Here is a 16,135-nt window from a genome sequence, read left to right on the forward strand (position 1 = left end):
GTCGCGGCTGCCAGTCGTGCTGGCAGAGGGGCTTGCCGCGGGGCTTGCCTCGGTGGGGTGGACAGGGCGCCTGCTGAGTGACAGCTCTGTAGGTGTCGAGTCTCCGAGGGAATCGGATCAGCCACTTTGTTCCTTGTGCAGTGCAAGCTGTTGAGTTGTGCCCTGTTTGATATAATTTTGGTTCCCGTGTGGTGTCTGATGACCCTAGGTTTCCTGGTAGCCCTGTCGTACATGGGGTACCTGATTTGGCTAAGCCATCACCATCTTGAGGAGTTGGGTTGAATAATTAATAGCCATTAAGTGAACTGTTAATTATCCTCCATTGTGGAGTTTGTAACCAGTTATTTTGACCTCAGAGCTCATCGGGTGAAATACCTGATAGATATTTTAGCTTTGACAAAGACAGCATGGGCCTTCTAGGGCAGTGATCAGAGGCCTTTATCATCCTGTGATACATGAAGGGCAGAAAACAAACACTTTTTTATGCTTTGGGTATTTTCTGCATACAGCATTGTGCCCTTGAGTGATACTTTTGTGCAGACTAATGTGCCAGATGACTGGTGGGAAGGTGCTCTCAATGTGGGCTGTTCTCATAAGGACATGTCCTGTCAAACAACCTTGCTCAGATCCACTTCAGTGACACCATTCATTGGATCATCACTGCAGAACCAAGCAGCTTTATGGAAAATATGAGGGAAACAGCTCATGGTTCAGTATCAAGTGGATGCGCTGGTGCATGCTTATCCTAAAGTAGCATGCTGACTGAGGATGTTGGAGCATAATTTCTGCTTTACAGTTTAAGAATTTTAGATGCTTAGATACTGAGCAGCTTTTCTAACCAAACTGTTCTCAATGACAAAGTGAGGAAGATGCCTCTGATCCAGTTGCATGTCTGTTTACTGGGCCAATGAGATCTGGTTAGAGGAGGTATCAGAAGTGCCATGAAATTCATTGTGAGTGGTAGGATCTACCACAGTATCTTTGCTAAACATACCTCTGGTCTCTGCTGTGGAGTTCACATTTGTCATTCTTTGGCATTTCATATATTATAAATTCCGGAGTTCTGGGTGAAAGGCAGAATATAAATGTAAAACATTATTATAGCCCAAGATTACGTGTCTCCAGTGTATTGGTTCTGTTTAAGCCAGCATGAGCCCATCAAGTGAAATAGCTTTAATATGACTTTATCTTGTAAGGTGTTTTTCAAAGCTGACTGCTTATCCCCAGAACGCTTTATAAACTTGAAATACAAGAGATAAATAACGGCAGGAACAGAGCAAAAGAAGAGCCATTGCCAATGGAAGTGTAGCTGTTGTAGCTGGATTTTCCAAAGGCTTTCCCCCCAGGATTTCACGCAGAACAGTTTTTGGCTAGATTTGCAGATAATTCACAGTGATTTATGTAGGGTGAAGCAAAAGAAATACTCCTTTCTGGTTCATAACAATCAGTCGAGCTCCGTCGAGGACTGAATTTTTCCCCGTCTCTGTTTTTCTGGCTTATCTATTGTTAAATATGTTACAGCATACCACTTACCTTGTCATGCAGTTTCAGGCTCTCTTGGGTGCTTTCTCCCTGCACAGGATTGTAGCAAACTGCTAGATAGATGGATGTATATTGCTGAGAATAAAGTCTGTCTCCCAGAGTCACATTCTTGGGAGGCCAGAATACAATGCAAACATGTTTTGGCTGGGTGTGTGCTGATAAGATTTGTCCTTTTTCCCTTAAACACCAAACAAAGGAAAGCATGAATTGTACAGCGTGTACCTTCAGCTGACATAAACCACCTTTCAGATACTGTTAAGTACATTTCATTGCAGAGCTCTTAAAAATTACCATGTAAACTTTTCCATATTTATGGATGATCTATGATTTGAATGGAGAACCCAAACATAATGAGGATTGGTTTTATTTAGAAGGAAAGAAACACTTTGTGGAAAATTGGAAACCGTATTTAGACTCAAACACTATTTTCCTCTGAGATTAAAAAGTTGTCATTTCTTAATTTCTGTTAAATGGATGCTTTTAGAAGTGCTGTCACAAGTGACTAAGTAGACTTAGTATAGAGTAACTTCTGCCAGTCAGCTTAGCAAAAAGCAGTTCCTGCAAACTAGATATAGTCCAGCTTTATACTTAACTTTTTGCAAATAAGAGCTGTTTTTCTAGAAGTTGCAGATTGATCTACCATAACAGATCTAATTCTGAACTGATGGTTCTCATAATAGATTTTATAATCATGTGATAAGTATAACCTGGCACTTTCCAGTTCCCCTTCTAAGTGTGAGTGTTTTGCAGACGCTTCCTGTTCTCTGTGGCAGTTTGTGACTTTCTGTAGTTAGGAAACAATGTGAGTGTCCCTCCTTATTGTGAAAGCTGGTTTGGCTTCAGCATTGTAGCAGTAGACTACCAATCTAGTATCAGCTATAATCATTGTTCTAATTATAGATTAATCTGGTTTGAGGTTCTGGTGATTAGAGATGCTAGATTTACCCACAGTATATCTTCTTTCTGAACTGCCATTATAGTCATTAGTCTACCAGCCCATAACTTGCCCAAAATCTTCCAGCTTTGCTAAACGCCTTGCTGTTCCAGTAGCATCACCAGAGGCAGGACACTGTTGGAAATTGCTGGTGTAAAAATGGCCTTCGAGTGATTTTCTGCCTTTATTAATTTATTTGTAGGACTTAGATTTTCCAGCCTCTGGGAGGAGGATGGAGGATTGTTGTTGAACTTCTTACAAGACTGTGGATGTCTGAGACTGCAGATAACAGTTTAAAAACCAGAGTTCTGGCATTCACATCGGGAGTCCCAGTTTGTTTCTGTTTCCCATAGAAACAGAATAGATATGACACTAGTGAGAGGATGCAGACTTTAAATGTGGATTGGCCAAATTATAGTATGAAAATCTGAAATTATCTAGCAGCTGAGTAGTACTGTGTAGCTCTGTCACTGGGCTTTCTCCAGATGCTCTCAAAGAGTAACGGGTGTCTGCAGTGATGGATTAGGTGGTCAGAATTCTGTAAGAGTAAATTTGACTGCAGAAAACTGTTGTCATTGTGGTTTCTTTTGTAGGCTAAGGACAAGGGAAAGCTTCTGTGTTTTCATCTTTGTTCTGTTGTGTGGCTGCTCACACACTCGGCTGGGATAACTTTGTGGGTTTTTGTTACATTTGGTGCTTGTGACTGTCAGTTGATTGCAGGAACGAATGAAAATTGTTAATGTCAGTAACTTTTAAATAAACTTTTTCCTTTTCTGTGAGTTAGATAGGAGGTCATAGCTTTGGATCTGCCCTGTGAAGAAAGGGAGAGGGACAATTATGACATACTGGAACTCTCAAACGTTGGGGTTCAGGAAATACTTGAGAGCATTAGCAGGTGGTGTCAGAGATCAGATGTCACAGTGGAATGGTGGGGACCAGACAGACACTAGCTGCTGCAAAAATAAGAAATCCTGTGGATAACCATTTCCCTGAAAATGACCTAGCTGTCCAGAGCTAGGAAATGACTTTGTGACAAAGCAAAGCCACTAAACACGTGATGCGTGGAGAAGCAATAATGCTTGGAGAGATTCCTGCCTCTTCACATAAAAAATCAGGAGAATCTAATTGAATCTTAGTATTTGAGCTGTGTGATATTTTGGGTTTAAAGCTGTACTAACTGCTTTGGTTAGTACCTGGATCATCTCCTGAGAAGGATGGCGGTGTTGAAAAATCCAAGGGAGGAATAATTCATCAAGTGATTATCTTTCTTCTGAGTCAGAATGAGATCTAAGCATTAACATTCCTTACAGCTATGCTGTGGAAGTTGCTGTCAGTCACATATTTGTAATGACTTTTCATCAGATGTTGTCACTGAAGATCTACTTACTGCTTCTCTCCTTCTTTGTTTTAGTTGCTTTGAAAATTTTGTTCTGATTATAAGATGTTAGGCATGTATCCTAAATGAGCTGAGAGTATTGCAGTGCAGAGCTACACAGCTGATGTCTCCTCTGCTGAAAGTGGCTGTAAATAACCTACCAATTACAGTGTTCCCATAACGTAGCGTGCCAGGCACTGAGGATTCTTTATCATGAAAACTGTGGTCATAATTACATCTCATCTGACCATAATCAGTCTGAAATGGGTTTTGTATTAGAAATTTTGATTTTGAGAACTATTCCCTTACTGTTTTGAAATCCAGCGCTGCGTGGGTCCCAGTTATAAAACTCAGAATGTCACTCTGCTTTTCTTTCTCCATTTGCATTAGCTACATGCAAAGGATGGTTACCAGATACATCAAGAAAAACACGTTTTGGACTGTAGAAAAATCAAGTGTTAGGTTAGATGTTGTGCAAAAAGTTATGTTAGATGTCTTGAAAGCAGCAAGAGTCTTTTATTTCCTCTTTAGAGGCCCACCTGAACACAGGCAGCATTGATGTGTGGTCAGCTGCCAACAAAGCAGCTGTGGCCAGGATGCTTAGAGTTGCTCATTTCCTTAATTTCTTTCTTAGTGGGGTTTTCTTTGGTAGGGTTTTTTGGTGGGGGTTTTTAGGGGTGCAGATTGGGAGAGTTGGGGTTTTTTTGGTTCTTTTTTTTTAATTAAAACTTGCCCTATAGTTTACAAGAGGAAACCTTAGGGCAACTGGGATGCTCCTTGTGCAGTACAGTAGTTCATTCTGTATTTTTATTGAAGTAGAAGCACTACTGGATTGTTCCTTAGTGTCCTTGGAGAATGATGTGCTCTCCCATTTAGTAGGGAAGAAAGCTCTGCAGGGTTTCAAGAATGCAAAGTAGTGAACTGGAGACTCAGGGCTGGGTGTTAAAAGGTGGGAGTTGATCTACATGAGTGACAGCTGTCCAACACTGGTGAATTCTGTGGAAAAAATGTCTGAATCTGAGCTCATTTGTAAAACAATGCAAACCTAGAGAAAATAAATTGTGTGTCATATACTTGCTAATAGTCATTTGAGTCAGGGCACCTTTAAAACAGTTTTACTACAGTGTTTTTGTTCAGTGATAGGAAGCCTTGCTCTCTAGCCTTGCCAGTTCACTGGTACTGTTTGCATTTTCCTGTTGTAAGGAGTATGAGCAAAACATGGCCAATTTGAGAAGGTGATCTTCATACTTTTTAGGCTCTACTACTGTTTTTAAGTTGTCATGATGAGGACAAAGTCTTTCAAACGTTCCTGTTTTGACTTTCAGTGCAGGGATGTGGAACCCTTAGCCCACAGGACAGATTCGAGCCAGGACCCACGTCATACTTGTGCCATTTACATGCATCATTTTCCTGTTGTGGCTGCTGGTAGGATGTTGAGAATATAATGAAGCTGGTGGTGCTGATACTGCAAGGCAAGTGCTGCTATACTTGAGCACAGATGAAATTGAGCAGAGGGAATGATAGATTTTTCTTTCTGCTTGGGTGATTGAAAATAATGCAAGCATAAGGGGAAAAAGGAGAATCTTGCAGTTTTGTGAAATATATTTGTCCTTGATAAAAATGAAATAATGAAATTCTAACATGGTTTTCCTCCTCTTGGTCCCTTATTAAAATGTAGCATCTACTTACGAAGAGAATAAACCAATTCATTTTGTGCTGTCACTCAGCTAAAGTAATAGCCAGGGGGGGAAATCTGTGTAGTCCTCTGTCAGTGGAACAGAGCTAGTATGTGGGGCAGCTGATGTGATGTCGGGAAGGAACTACAAGGGTTGCCTTTTAACTCTACCATGGTTTTTGGGTTCAGTAAGACATTTCATAGTACTTCCACTTCGACAAGGTATCAGCTACTTCAGTGTGATTTTTTTTTTTAAAGTTATTAATAGTTGTCAATAGAATGCCACAGTGGATTTCAGATGTGGCTGTGATGTGATTTTTAGTGTGTATATATTCTTTGATAAGGAATTGCATTCCTTTTTGGTTACTCAGTTTTGAAAAGGATACTGGAGATGGAGAAGAAGTGTCAGGGAAGGGCCATAGATGTTGTTTCCACGTAAGGAATCATAAAACAGTCTACAGCCTCCTATCTCTGAAAAGGTGGCTAGAAGGAAGAAGTGACAGTGGGTTTTGGAAATAATGGTGAGGGGGAGAGAGGCAGAAATGGACCAGGGGTGGGATAGAGCTCAGCTGTCTTCTGTTGTTTCCTGGGACTAGGTAAAATGAGTGAGGCTAGTACAGGGCAAGTTCAAAACAGGGGAAATGGAGGTGGTTCTTCCCACTCTGTAATTAGCTGGGGAACTCTTTGCCACAGGGTATTGTGGATTCTGAAAGCTGACCTGGGTTCAGAGACAGGCTGGGCAAGTTCATGGAGGGGAGACAGAAGGCATCCTTTGTTCAGGAGAATTCTCATGAGCTAATGGTTGGAGGCTGGGATAATACTTGGTGGAAGCATCATGCTGTGCTTGCCCCGTTCTTACCTGTATCAAAGTTTGCTTTCATCTCCCAGCTTTTCTTTGCATAGACATGAGCAAGGTCATTTGTAAGAGAGGGGATGGGAAGCCATCTTCCTTGAAGAATTTATAAAGGAACTGAGGCTTGATGATGAAGAAACAGAAAATTCATAAAATAGATTGCTAGCTGTTTACATAAGCTGGAGCACTGTGTTTACAACATGTTTACTAATACCATTTGAGGTTCAGAAGGAATTCCTTGCTTGATAGACTATTGTGGCTGATGACTGTTATAGGAAATGTGTACCAAGTTAAAACTGGAAAGGGAGAATTTCTTGGCTTAATTTAAGGCTCCAAGATTGTATTTGACATGCTCACAGACCTACCTGAATGCCTAACAATGCTCTTAACTATTCATGGGAAGAGAGATGCCTTAATATTTCTTTTGTTAGGCTTGGTTAAATGATGCAGATGGGTTTGTGCACCACTGAGAAACTTAAAGCTGTAAATCAGAGCTGACAATGTTAAAAACTTAATTCAAGACATAGCTTGCTCTTCATATTGCAAACTAAACACAGATCTTTTGAAGATCTCCTGAACGAGGAATGGAAACTTGCAATTAGAAATCCAAAACCACTGACTCTGCAATACTGGTGTATGGCACTGACTTGCTAGTCCCTGTTAATGGCTTTTCAGTCATAAACCAGTGACAAATGTGGTATTATGAATTCTTCTGCAGACTAGTTGATCTTTTTAATGTATTTCCAATTTTAACTTGCATAGTTTTTCTTATATCACATCTTATGAGTGATGCTGGGTTCCTGTGACTTAATTGGAAAACATGCAGTGACTTATGGTAGGCAGTACAGAATAAAGAGTGATAATGAAAACTGTACAGGATAATTCTGTAAGCAGGGATGTCTTTACTTTCACTGGAGAGACACTGAGAGCTTTAAGCAGAAAAAATATCACTGTGAACAGTGCTGACTTAACAGAGGGATAAATGTTTACTGGAGCCTTGTGACACCTTGAGCAACAGAAATTCCATTTTTTTCTTTTTTGTTTTATAAGGTCAGAGTGGGAAGTCTTCAATTTATGTTCTGATGAGAGGCATTAGACTGTTAAAACTTAAATTTGTGCTTTAATTACCAAGTAGTCCTTTGAGACTTCAAAAATGGACTATGGTTAACTGTTTGGTGTATACAGTTGGAAGAAGCAATTGTTACAATACTACAAATCCATGAATTTTTAGGTAGCTTAACTTTTCTCAATTTACTGAAAACATATTGAGTTCAACTTCTGTATCCCTATGCTGCACCTGTAGAAGGTCACCAGTATAATGGGGTAGCTCAGTAAGGTGCCATTTCATCAGCTACCATGGTAAGCTCAAACCATGTAAAACTTTTCAGTATGACTCTAAATTAAATGTAAACTCTTCAGTGTGTTGAACTTGACTGCATTCTACTAAACAGGCTTCATTTTCTTCAGAAATTGAATGACTTATTTTCAATCTTTTCCAGGTCAAAGATCGAGGTCCAGAAGCCACTAGAAGATTTTTTAATTGGTTTTATTGGAGTATTAATTTGGGAGCTATTCTCTCTCTGGGAGGCATTGCATACATTCAGCAGAATGTGAGCTTTGTTATTGGATACAGTATCCCAACAGTCTGCATTGGGATTTCTTTCATGGTTTTCCTATGTGGTCAGAGTTTCTTCATCACAAAACCACCTGATGGTAGTGCCTTCACAGACATGTTTAAAATTCTTGCCTATTCTTGTTGCTCAAGAAAGAGACAAGAGGAACGTTCAACTAATAGGTTTGTAACGAGCTCTTTTGTATGGTCTGAATTCAGTGAATCAGCCTGAGAGTTGGAACTAGTTAGTTCCTAGAGAATACACTAGGATAGCAGCTTTGCTTTGAGAACTGGAACTGGAAAATTGGAGTCCTGGAGATCCTTTCTGGGAGTTCAGAGATGAAAGAGAGGCACATTTTGAGAGGACTGGATCTCCATGCTGCAAGATCATGTCTGCTGTTTCCAACTGAATGTGATGACTTGCATGTTCAGAGTTTCTGAAGGTGTAATGTAACCCAAGTATGCTGCCTTTCAGAGCTAGTTAGCCTTCTTCTCTGCTTAGGTATGTTTATGGGGTGCCTTCTGATGTGAGAAATACTGTCAGCTGCTTTTAATGTTTTAAGTGCCTTGAAGGACAGCCAAAATGTGTACTGGCATTTTTGCTTTCCAAATGGTTACTCCACTCTTAAGAGATACCTATGGAATACTGGTGGCCCCATTTAGTCACTGATAACAAGAGATGTCAGATTCCTCCTCTGCAACAGGCTTTCAAGTATTCAGATTGCAAAATAACTCAATGAATTCCTCTAACCTGTACTTTGTGATAGTGTTTCTTATGTTCTGTGTGTTGCAGTGCCAGTTATTTATGCGTGGGGGGGAGGATAGGAAATAAGGAAACCTTTATAATGGATGTTTTCAGCTTGTGCTTTCACCTGATGCTGATTCATTCTGGCCTAGTTGTTTTGCTGTAACTTACATGAGTTTCCAAACTTCTTTTGGAAATGCAGGAGCTTTTTCTAATGAAATGTCTCAAGTTATGTCACTTTTTGTTGTTGTTTAAATAAATGTTTCAAATTCTTTTCAAAGTGAAGGCCATGGAGTACTTCAGCAACCTCGCAAGCAAAGCCTGTTTGAGATGGCCAAGCTGTCTCGTGGAGGCCCATTCAGAGAAGATAAAGTAGAAGATGTGAAAGCTCTTGTCAAGATTATCCCTGTCTTTCTGGCTTTAATACCTTACTGGACAGTGTATTTCCAAGTGAGTAGTTCCAGATGGTTACATTTTTATTTTACATGTCTAAAAAGCATAATTTCTAATTTAAGGGTCATAACTTCCTCTTCTCCCAGTTGCGTTTGAAAGGTCTTGGGGCAGTAGCATCAAGTTGCAGTTCTGAGTCTGTGTTAGAAATCCTAACTCCTGTCTGAAAATTACCCCCCAGAGCAGTTACCTGGAGGAAACACACAAAAGGTCTGGGGGGGAAACTGTTCTGTAAGGTTACTTACAGTTAGTGTTCAGTAGCTGTGAGTCTAAAGATGAGTATTAAGGAGGATTTTTCAGAACATTGTATTGACAGATTGAGTTGTTTAATACCCATTTGTTTAATAATATTAACTATTGGTCTTTCACACACCTGGGGTTGCATCTCAAGAGTCATTTTAATGATGTTATGTTAGTAAAAATAATACTGCAAGGTGGCAGCTTCTGATTTTTTATTTGCTAGATAAATCTGTTGTGGAAAGCTGTGTTAGCTTATCACAGTATCCCAAAGTTATCTAATTTCACATTTTTCTTTGGGCTCCTTGATAAATATGAAACTTACCCTGAAATTCAGAGATGAAAAATGGATACCAAGAGTACTTTCAATTCCTGTTTTGACTGACGTTTTAAAAAGAAAATAAACCCATGAAAATGTTAGTTAAAACCAACGGTTGTACAATTCAATAGATCTTAAATGTCATACTCTGTTTTATCTTGCAGCTGATTCAGATAGATCAGACTAAGTGTTCTAGGTTTCATTTTAGTTAATTCCTTTCTGGCTCTTCTGTCTCAGTGAGATTAATTTGGATAGAAAATGTTTTGAGGGAAAAATATGCAGAAATTGTTTTACTAAAAAATAGATCTACGGGTTAAAAAATCTTTCAATGTTCTAACAATAATTCTTTTTGTTTTGCTATATTAGCACTATACCTCTGGTATAATCTTTGTTAATTATTTAAAATGTTATAACATCTTGCTTTCAATACTCCTTGTCCAAGTAATCTCAGTTCATCTTTCCTAATGCCAGATGCAGACAACATACGTCTTGCAAAGTCTTCATCTGAAAATTCCTGAAATATCAAATGACACCAACTCTATTCATACGGTAAGCGGGGCAAAACAAGTGAAAAGTATGTTTTCTTATTTGACATGCAAAATAGGTAAGTATTGTACAAAAATTACAGGAAGTTAAGGTAGTGACCGAAGGGAAATGATGGCTACAGACAATGGGCATTTAGAAGCATAATACAGAGATTTTGGCATACCTGCGGGTATATGAAGTTTGCACCATCCTGGTTTGAATGTATCAGGTAACTTTCACTGCTTTAATTAAGTGTCTTTAACATGCAGTGGAGAAAGAAAGAAAAAAGCTGATAAATCTATATGCTGTAAGTTTTCAAAGTTGTAAGTTATACAGCAGCATTCCTACAAACTCAGGAGGAATGCCCATACTTAATTGAAACACCAATATTTGCAAATGTGGAATCTGAGATACGTTTGTAACTTCACACTGCTTAATCAATATTCACTTTAGTTTTAGTTAGTTAACTTCTGGTTTAGCAAAAATTAGTTCAGAGTAAGGAACTAAATTATGAGCCCTCTGATACTTAGAAATGTTATTTTAAAATCTTTTGCAAATCATCTTTGTTGAGTTCTACATTATGTTTTCTTACTCTCTTCACGTGCCCAGTAATTTTCTTACTCCTCATTTTCCTTGGAACTATGTGTAGTATTACTTGCTTTTCTGGAAAGAACCTTCTTGCTTTGAACACTTGATGTTGTTCAGACCCAGCAGAAAGTTCCTACACTTCCACCACCCCCAAAAAACTCTGACCCAATATCCACCTCAGCACAGCTAAAGGTACATCTTGAAAGTGAGAATATGCAATACTGTTGGAGTTACTGGGGTGAGGAATCATTGTGCTTCTGAGCTAACAAAATGATGAACTGCTAAATTAAATGAAAACCTGAGTAGCTGAGTGTTCTCCTCAGCTTTTACACACTCTTATTTCTCTTTTCACAGTGTCAGTGCACTGTGGTTCATTTGGTATCTTAGTGTTCAATCAAAAATTTTTTTTTCTTTGGAAAATAATAGTAAAAATCAGCCCTTAAGTATGAAATTGCTAACTTCAGTCATCTCTCCTTTCAGTTTCCAGCAGCCTGGTTGACTATGTTTGATGCAGTGCTTATTCTGATCCTAATACCCTTAAAAGATAAGTTGGTGGACCCCATTTTAAAGAGGAATGGCTTGCTCCCATCCTCATTGAAGAGGATTGCAGTTGGAATGTTCTTTGTAATGTGCTCTGCGTTTGCTGCGGGTAAGAAAACAACTCTGATATCTACTTACAGAGCCATTGAATCATCTACTTGCAACAGCATTTTTAAACCATCTTTGTGAATCTTTAATTCAAGATTATTCAGAGGTATTTTTATGGGATAGTTAGAATGCAACCACATGGATGTGTTTTGATAGAGATTTTATCCAAAAACTAACTGAACTATTAATCAGACCATTTTTCCTGCCTGAAATAGATTTCAACTATACTTTTGAAAATGAACTTAGTTTTTAAATACAGTATTAGATTCTAGTATACTTGGTAGAGGAGAACTATTTGGTTTTTGACTATATTTTCCCAATAAATGCCTTACCTTCCTCATCAGTGTTTGGATTGCCTAAACAAAATGCCCAGCATTTGGGTATAAAGTTGTTAGTCTTTTTAAAATAAACTTTATTATATTATGGAAATCCATGTTGTCTTTTTTGTTACCTATTTATCTTGGAAGTTCAAAATTAATTAGCACAGAAAGAAGTATGTTCCTTCCTATAGTCTGACTTCCAAGTATTAAAAAAATGAAAAGTAGCCTAAAATTCTTTCCCTTTATCTGAAATAATAAAGTTAGGTTATGTCTGAACAAGAGTTTCCTCCCACTTGGGGTTTTTTCTCCCCTACCTCAATGTTCCCCAATGTTTGGGAATTACTGTAGTCTAAAATAGCTTAGCAATAGCATGAAAGGAGAAAAATGGCAACTCTGTTTGAGCCATAAATCAGCTGCTTTTGAGGTGATTTAAAGTTAAGCACTGCTGATGTGGAACTGAACATCTCTGAGCAATGCTTCATAGAACCTACAGCCTTCACCTAGTATCGCTGTAATGAGCATATTGATAAAGCATTATAGCATTAAATAAATTAATTCCAGCACTTGTAATCTCCTATATTTTAGACAAAAAGACACTTTATATGGCTATTAAGATTTTTCTCAATGAGAGAGATAATTACCTTATTAGGCCAAGGTCACTTTGTATGTGGGCAAGTAAAGTTCTTACAGCAAAGTCATTTCAACATAAAATAGGAATGTTTCTCTTGTTCCATCTTACTTAGGACGCTGCTACCAGCAAAAGAAGATGATGTAAAACAGTTAAATGTCAGCTCTTTAAATAGAACCTGCTGGCTCACATATAACTAAATTCAAAACCAGCAATATCAGTCTTTATTTGTACTAGGAAAAAAAAGTGTATCAGGCTGTAATTGCCAAGTTGGTGACTGGGTTCATACAACAGAATTATTAAGAATTTCAAATGTACCACATGATTTTGTTGGTCTGATCCTCCCCTAACTCTTCCACATTAGAAACTGAGAAGGTGAATTCTTTGGGTGGTTACCTGCAGTCTGGTTGGAAAGTTTAACCTTTTGGAGTAATTCAACATCCCCTTATCATAACATGAATTTAAGAGCTTCAGTTGAGACGAATTTGGGGTATAAGAGGCTGTTTATTTCTAGCAGACTGGGAAGCTTCTGTTGGTTTATATATTTAATAATTTTTTTTTATTTTCTCAGCAAATTATGTTTGTACCAGCCATATTTTAATATTCTTACAATATAACATCACTTCCAACCATTTATGCCTTTGAGAGAGAGACTGATTAAAATCTTAAACCTATGAAGATGTTAATATCCTAACTTGCAGTCTTGGATGTATCTTAATGATTTGTTTGTGCCATATTTCCATTTCAGCTTACTTACTTAACTGATGTTAGCTGTGGACGCTATTTAAGCTGCCTGAGATAGTTTATGTTATTGTAAATATCTTACAAACCCTGTGAGAATACAACTGATCAGACTTAATGAACATCTGCTGTGCCTCCTGCATTTGGTCGTAAATTCTGAGCAGCAGTATTTAAGGTTATTCAACTGGAAAATCTACTTCATTTATAGAGTTTCAACAATTATAACAAGAACTTAAGATTTTTTTAACTAGTAAAACTGTAAGATTAAACTTGAAGCTTGTTTGTCAAAGTCTAAGAAAGCATTAATAGATTCTAGATTCTGAGGTACTTGGCTCTGAAGATAAAATTATGACAAAGTTTGGTATATTGTAGTCATACTCCTGTGTGGCTAAATGCCTCCTAAATCTGTTTATGTTGTGAAGAGTATTAAACACGTTAAGGATCACCAGATCTTTTGAGGTGTAGTAATTTTGTGTTGAATGTGTCTGAATGAAATTATGTCAGTTCTTAGCTGACTGTGCTGCTTTGTTTCTATTTTAATTAAGTTCCACTCTAAAACGTTTGTCAGCTGTATTAAAATCAAAACATCAAGAAATCCAGCTTTATTTTAATTACATCCACTTTTCATAGTTTAGTGGCTGAAGATCTAAAGAAAGATACTTAAAAATAAGATGGGTAAGTGGTCACCTAAAAAGAAGTGAGAAAGGTAGAGAAAACATGGTGGCCTGGCACTAGGAGCTACTAAATTCAGAACAGTTTTCACCTCCAAAACAGATGTTTTAAGGAAAACACTCTTTTTAAGAAATCTTTTTGGACCTCAAGGTAGTATTGGAACAAACTTCAGTAATTCTAACCTGTTTTCCCTCTACAACTCCTCTGCCTCAGAAGATCAGACTGAACAGCTGTTGAGAGATTTTGTACTTGAGCAGATTCTGAACTGCTATGAATGAGTAAACACAGGTTGCACAAATGCAGCTTTCCACCCTTTTCACAGTACTTTATAAGTCACTTTTTAGCGTGTGCTCCCTCAGTGATTAAATACTTAATATCCTTAAGCATGTGATTTCTAGAACTTCTTGTTTAGTTATGGCCTCACCTACAGACTACATGTAGGGACTACAAGGAGCTTTCCTCGTGCTTCCTTCCCAGCTTGGGTCTCTTGCCATGACCAGGACTAATAAGAAACTTCATGTCTTGGTATGTGGTGGTTTTGGCCAACATCAGTCATTTCCCTGGGAACACTGTCACTTAGCAGACAGAGACCTGGTGATCTGGTTGGCCATCTTGAGGTTTTTATGTCACAAATTTGGGAAGAAACAGGAGCACAGATGTTATATTGAGCATTAGAAATTGCTTGTGCTTGTTTATGTGAAAAGTGCTGTCGATAGCTTCAGCCAACATCACATTAAATGTCCATGTCATGCTATGGCTGCCTCTAGGAAAGAAAAAGCCAGAAGTGAGGAAGCAGATGTAATCATTTGTACATGGTCTGATAGCCGTGGAACATGGTGTCTGGCATCTGAGCCTGGTACAAATATTTTTGTAACAGGAGTGATATTTTGTGCCCCAAGATTAGGTCAGATCCTGACTCAGTAAATAGAAAGAGAGCAAAATTGACAGGCAGTAAATGGGAGGCCCTGTGTGTAACCTATCATAGGAAGTGGTGTCACTGACTCAGGCTTGCTCCTCCGAGTCAGTGATGAATAAATCCACCTGATTTCCACGGATATTGAGAGCTCTTTTATTGAGGTTCTTTCTGGGTGACACAGGGAGTTTTATTAACTATTAGCTTTTCTCTCCATTTTATGCAACACTGAGGCAAATCCTTTAATCTGGGCAACCTCAACAAACCCCCTCCACCATAACTGATATTCACTTTCTGCTCTAAACTGTTGTGTTAAGCAAGCTAATAACGGTTATATTTTACACTATCATGTCTGTTTTTCATTCTACATGAAGTACTTTCTATGCAATGTGTTGATGGTAAATCAACCTCTAATGAGCTTTTGGGTCTCTTGGGATGATAAGTGTTGTATAAATGTTGTGCTGATATTCATAGAGGGTTTTCAGAGTTCCACAGGACTAGTGTAGCCATTTCGATAAGCAAAATGGTTTCTAATTTATTAATACTGTGGTGGCAGATGCAATGGTTTAACACTGCAAAGTAGTTGTTTGTGAAAATGAGATTGTCTTCAAAAAAAACCCAGCAGAGTTTGTATGAGAAAGCTGTCAGCTAATCCATCTGGAAAAGGGTTAAGTATTTGTATAATTATTGCTGCTGAATAAGAATATAATCACTAATCCTATGGCAGAAGAACTGTATGTCTTGAAATAATAATAGAAAAAATAGTCTAATGGGCTCTGTGTTAGGAAACAAGGAAATATACATTCCTATTTTATAATGTGCTATTGCAATAGAGGACTGAATCCTAATTTAATTCTTAATATGAAAAAACAATGTTTGCATCTTAGCTGCTTCTTTTTCCTCCATGTAGGAATACTGGAAAGCAACAGACTGAAAATTGTCAAGGTGAAAACAATTAACCAGACAATTGGAAATGTTACATACCATGCTGCAGATTTGCCAATATGGTGGCAGATTCCTCAGTATGTGCTGATTGGATTCAGTGAAATATTTGCAAGTATAGCAGGTAAGTGTCTCTGTGCTTTAAATCTGCTTTCATATCTATCGTAAATGATATTTGCTTTTCTAAGAAGAGAATTATTCTCTTCTCAAGTAATCGTAGGTAAGCTCTTATGTTCCCAAATACAATATTATTCAATATAACTTAAATGGCAAAGCATGCAGTTGTCTTTCACATTTGAAAATTTGCTATATAAGACTATATTTTAAGAACTCGGTTTCATGCAGACCGACACTTAAAATATTTGCAGGTCATCCAATAAGTATTAGATATTTGCAAGCCCCAGTGTAAAACAATA

General features: G+C 38.0%; 1 protein-coding gene across 1 annotated transcript in view; it reads left to right on the top strand.

The window, feature by feature from the left end:
• The window catches only part of SLC15A4 (solute carrier family 15 (oligopeptide transporter), member 4), a gene marked incomplete at its 5' end in the record, with an annotated part of 23,657 nt that overhangs the window by 360 nt on the left and 7,162 nt on the right, over window positions 1-16,135 (top strand). The window contains 5 exons of the mRNA XM_008948989.1: window positions 7,875-8,174; window positions 9,018-9,186; window positions 10,214-10,291; window positions 11,336-11,504; window positions 15,688-15,843. Of these exons, the coding sequence (XP_008947237.1) occupies window positions 7,875-8,174; window positions 9,018-9,186; window positions 10,214-10,291; window positions 11,336-11,504; window positions 15,688-15,843 (872 nt within the window). The remainder of the gene's footprint in view (window positions 1-7,874; window positions 8,175-9,017; window positions 9,187-10,213; window positions 10,292-11,335; window positions 11,505-15,687; window positions 15,844-16,135) is intronic.

Source organism: Merops nubicus, unplaced genomic scaffold (assembly GCF_000691845.1).
Source record: "Merops nubicus isolate BGI_N331 unplaced genomic scaffold, ASM69184v1 scaffold11411, whole genome shotgun sequence".
Classification (NCBI taxonomy): domain Eukaryota; kingdom Metazoa; phylum Chordata; class Aves; order Coraciiformes; family Meropidae; genus Merops; species Merops nubicus.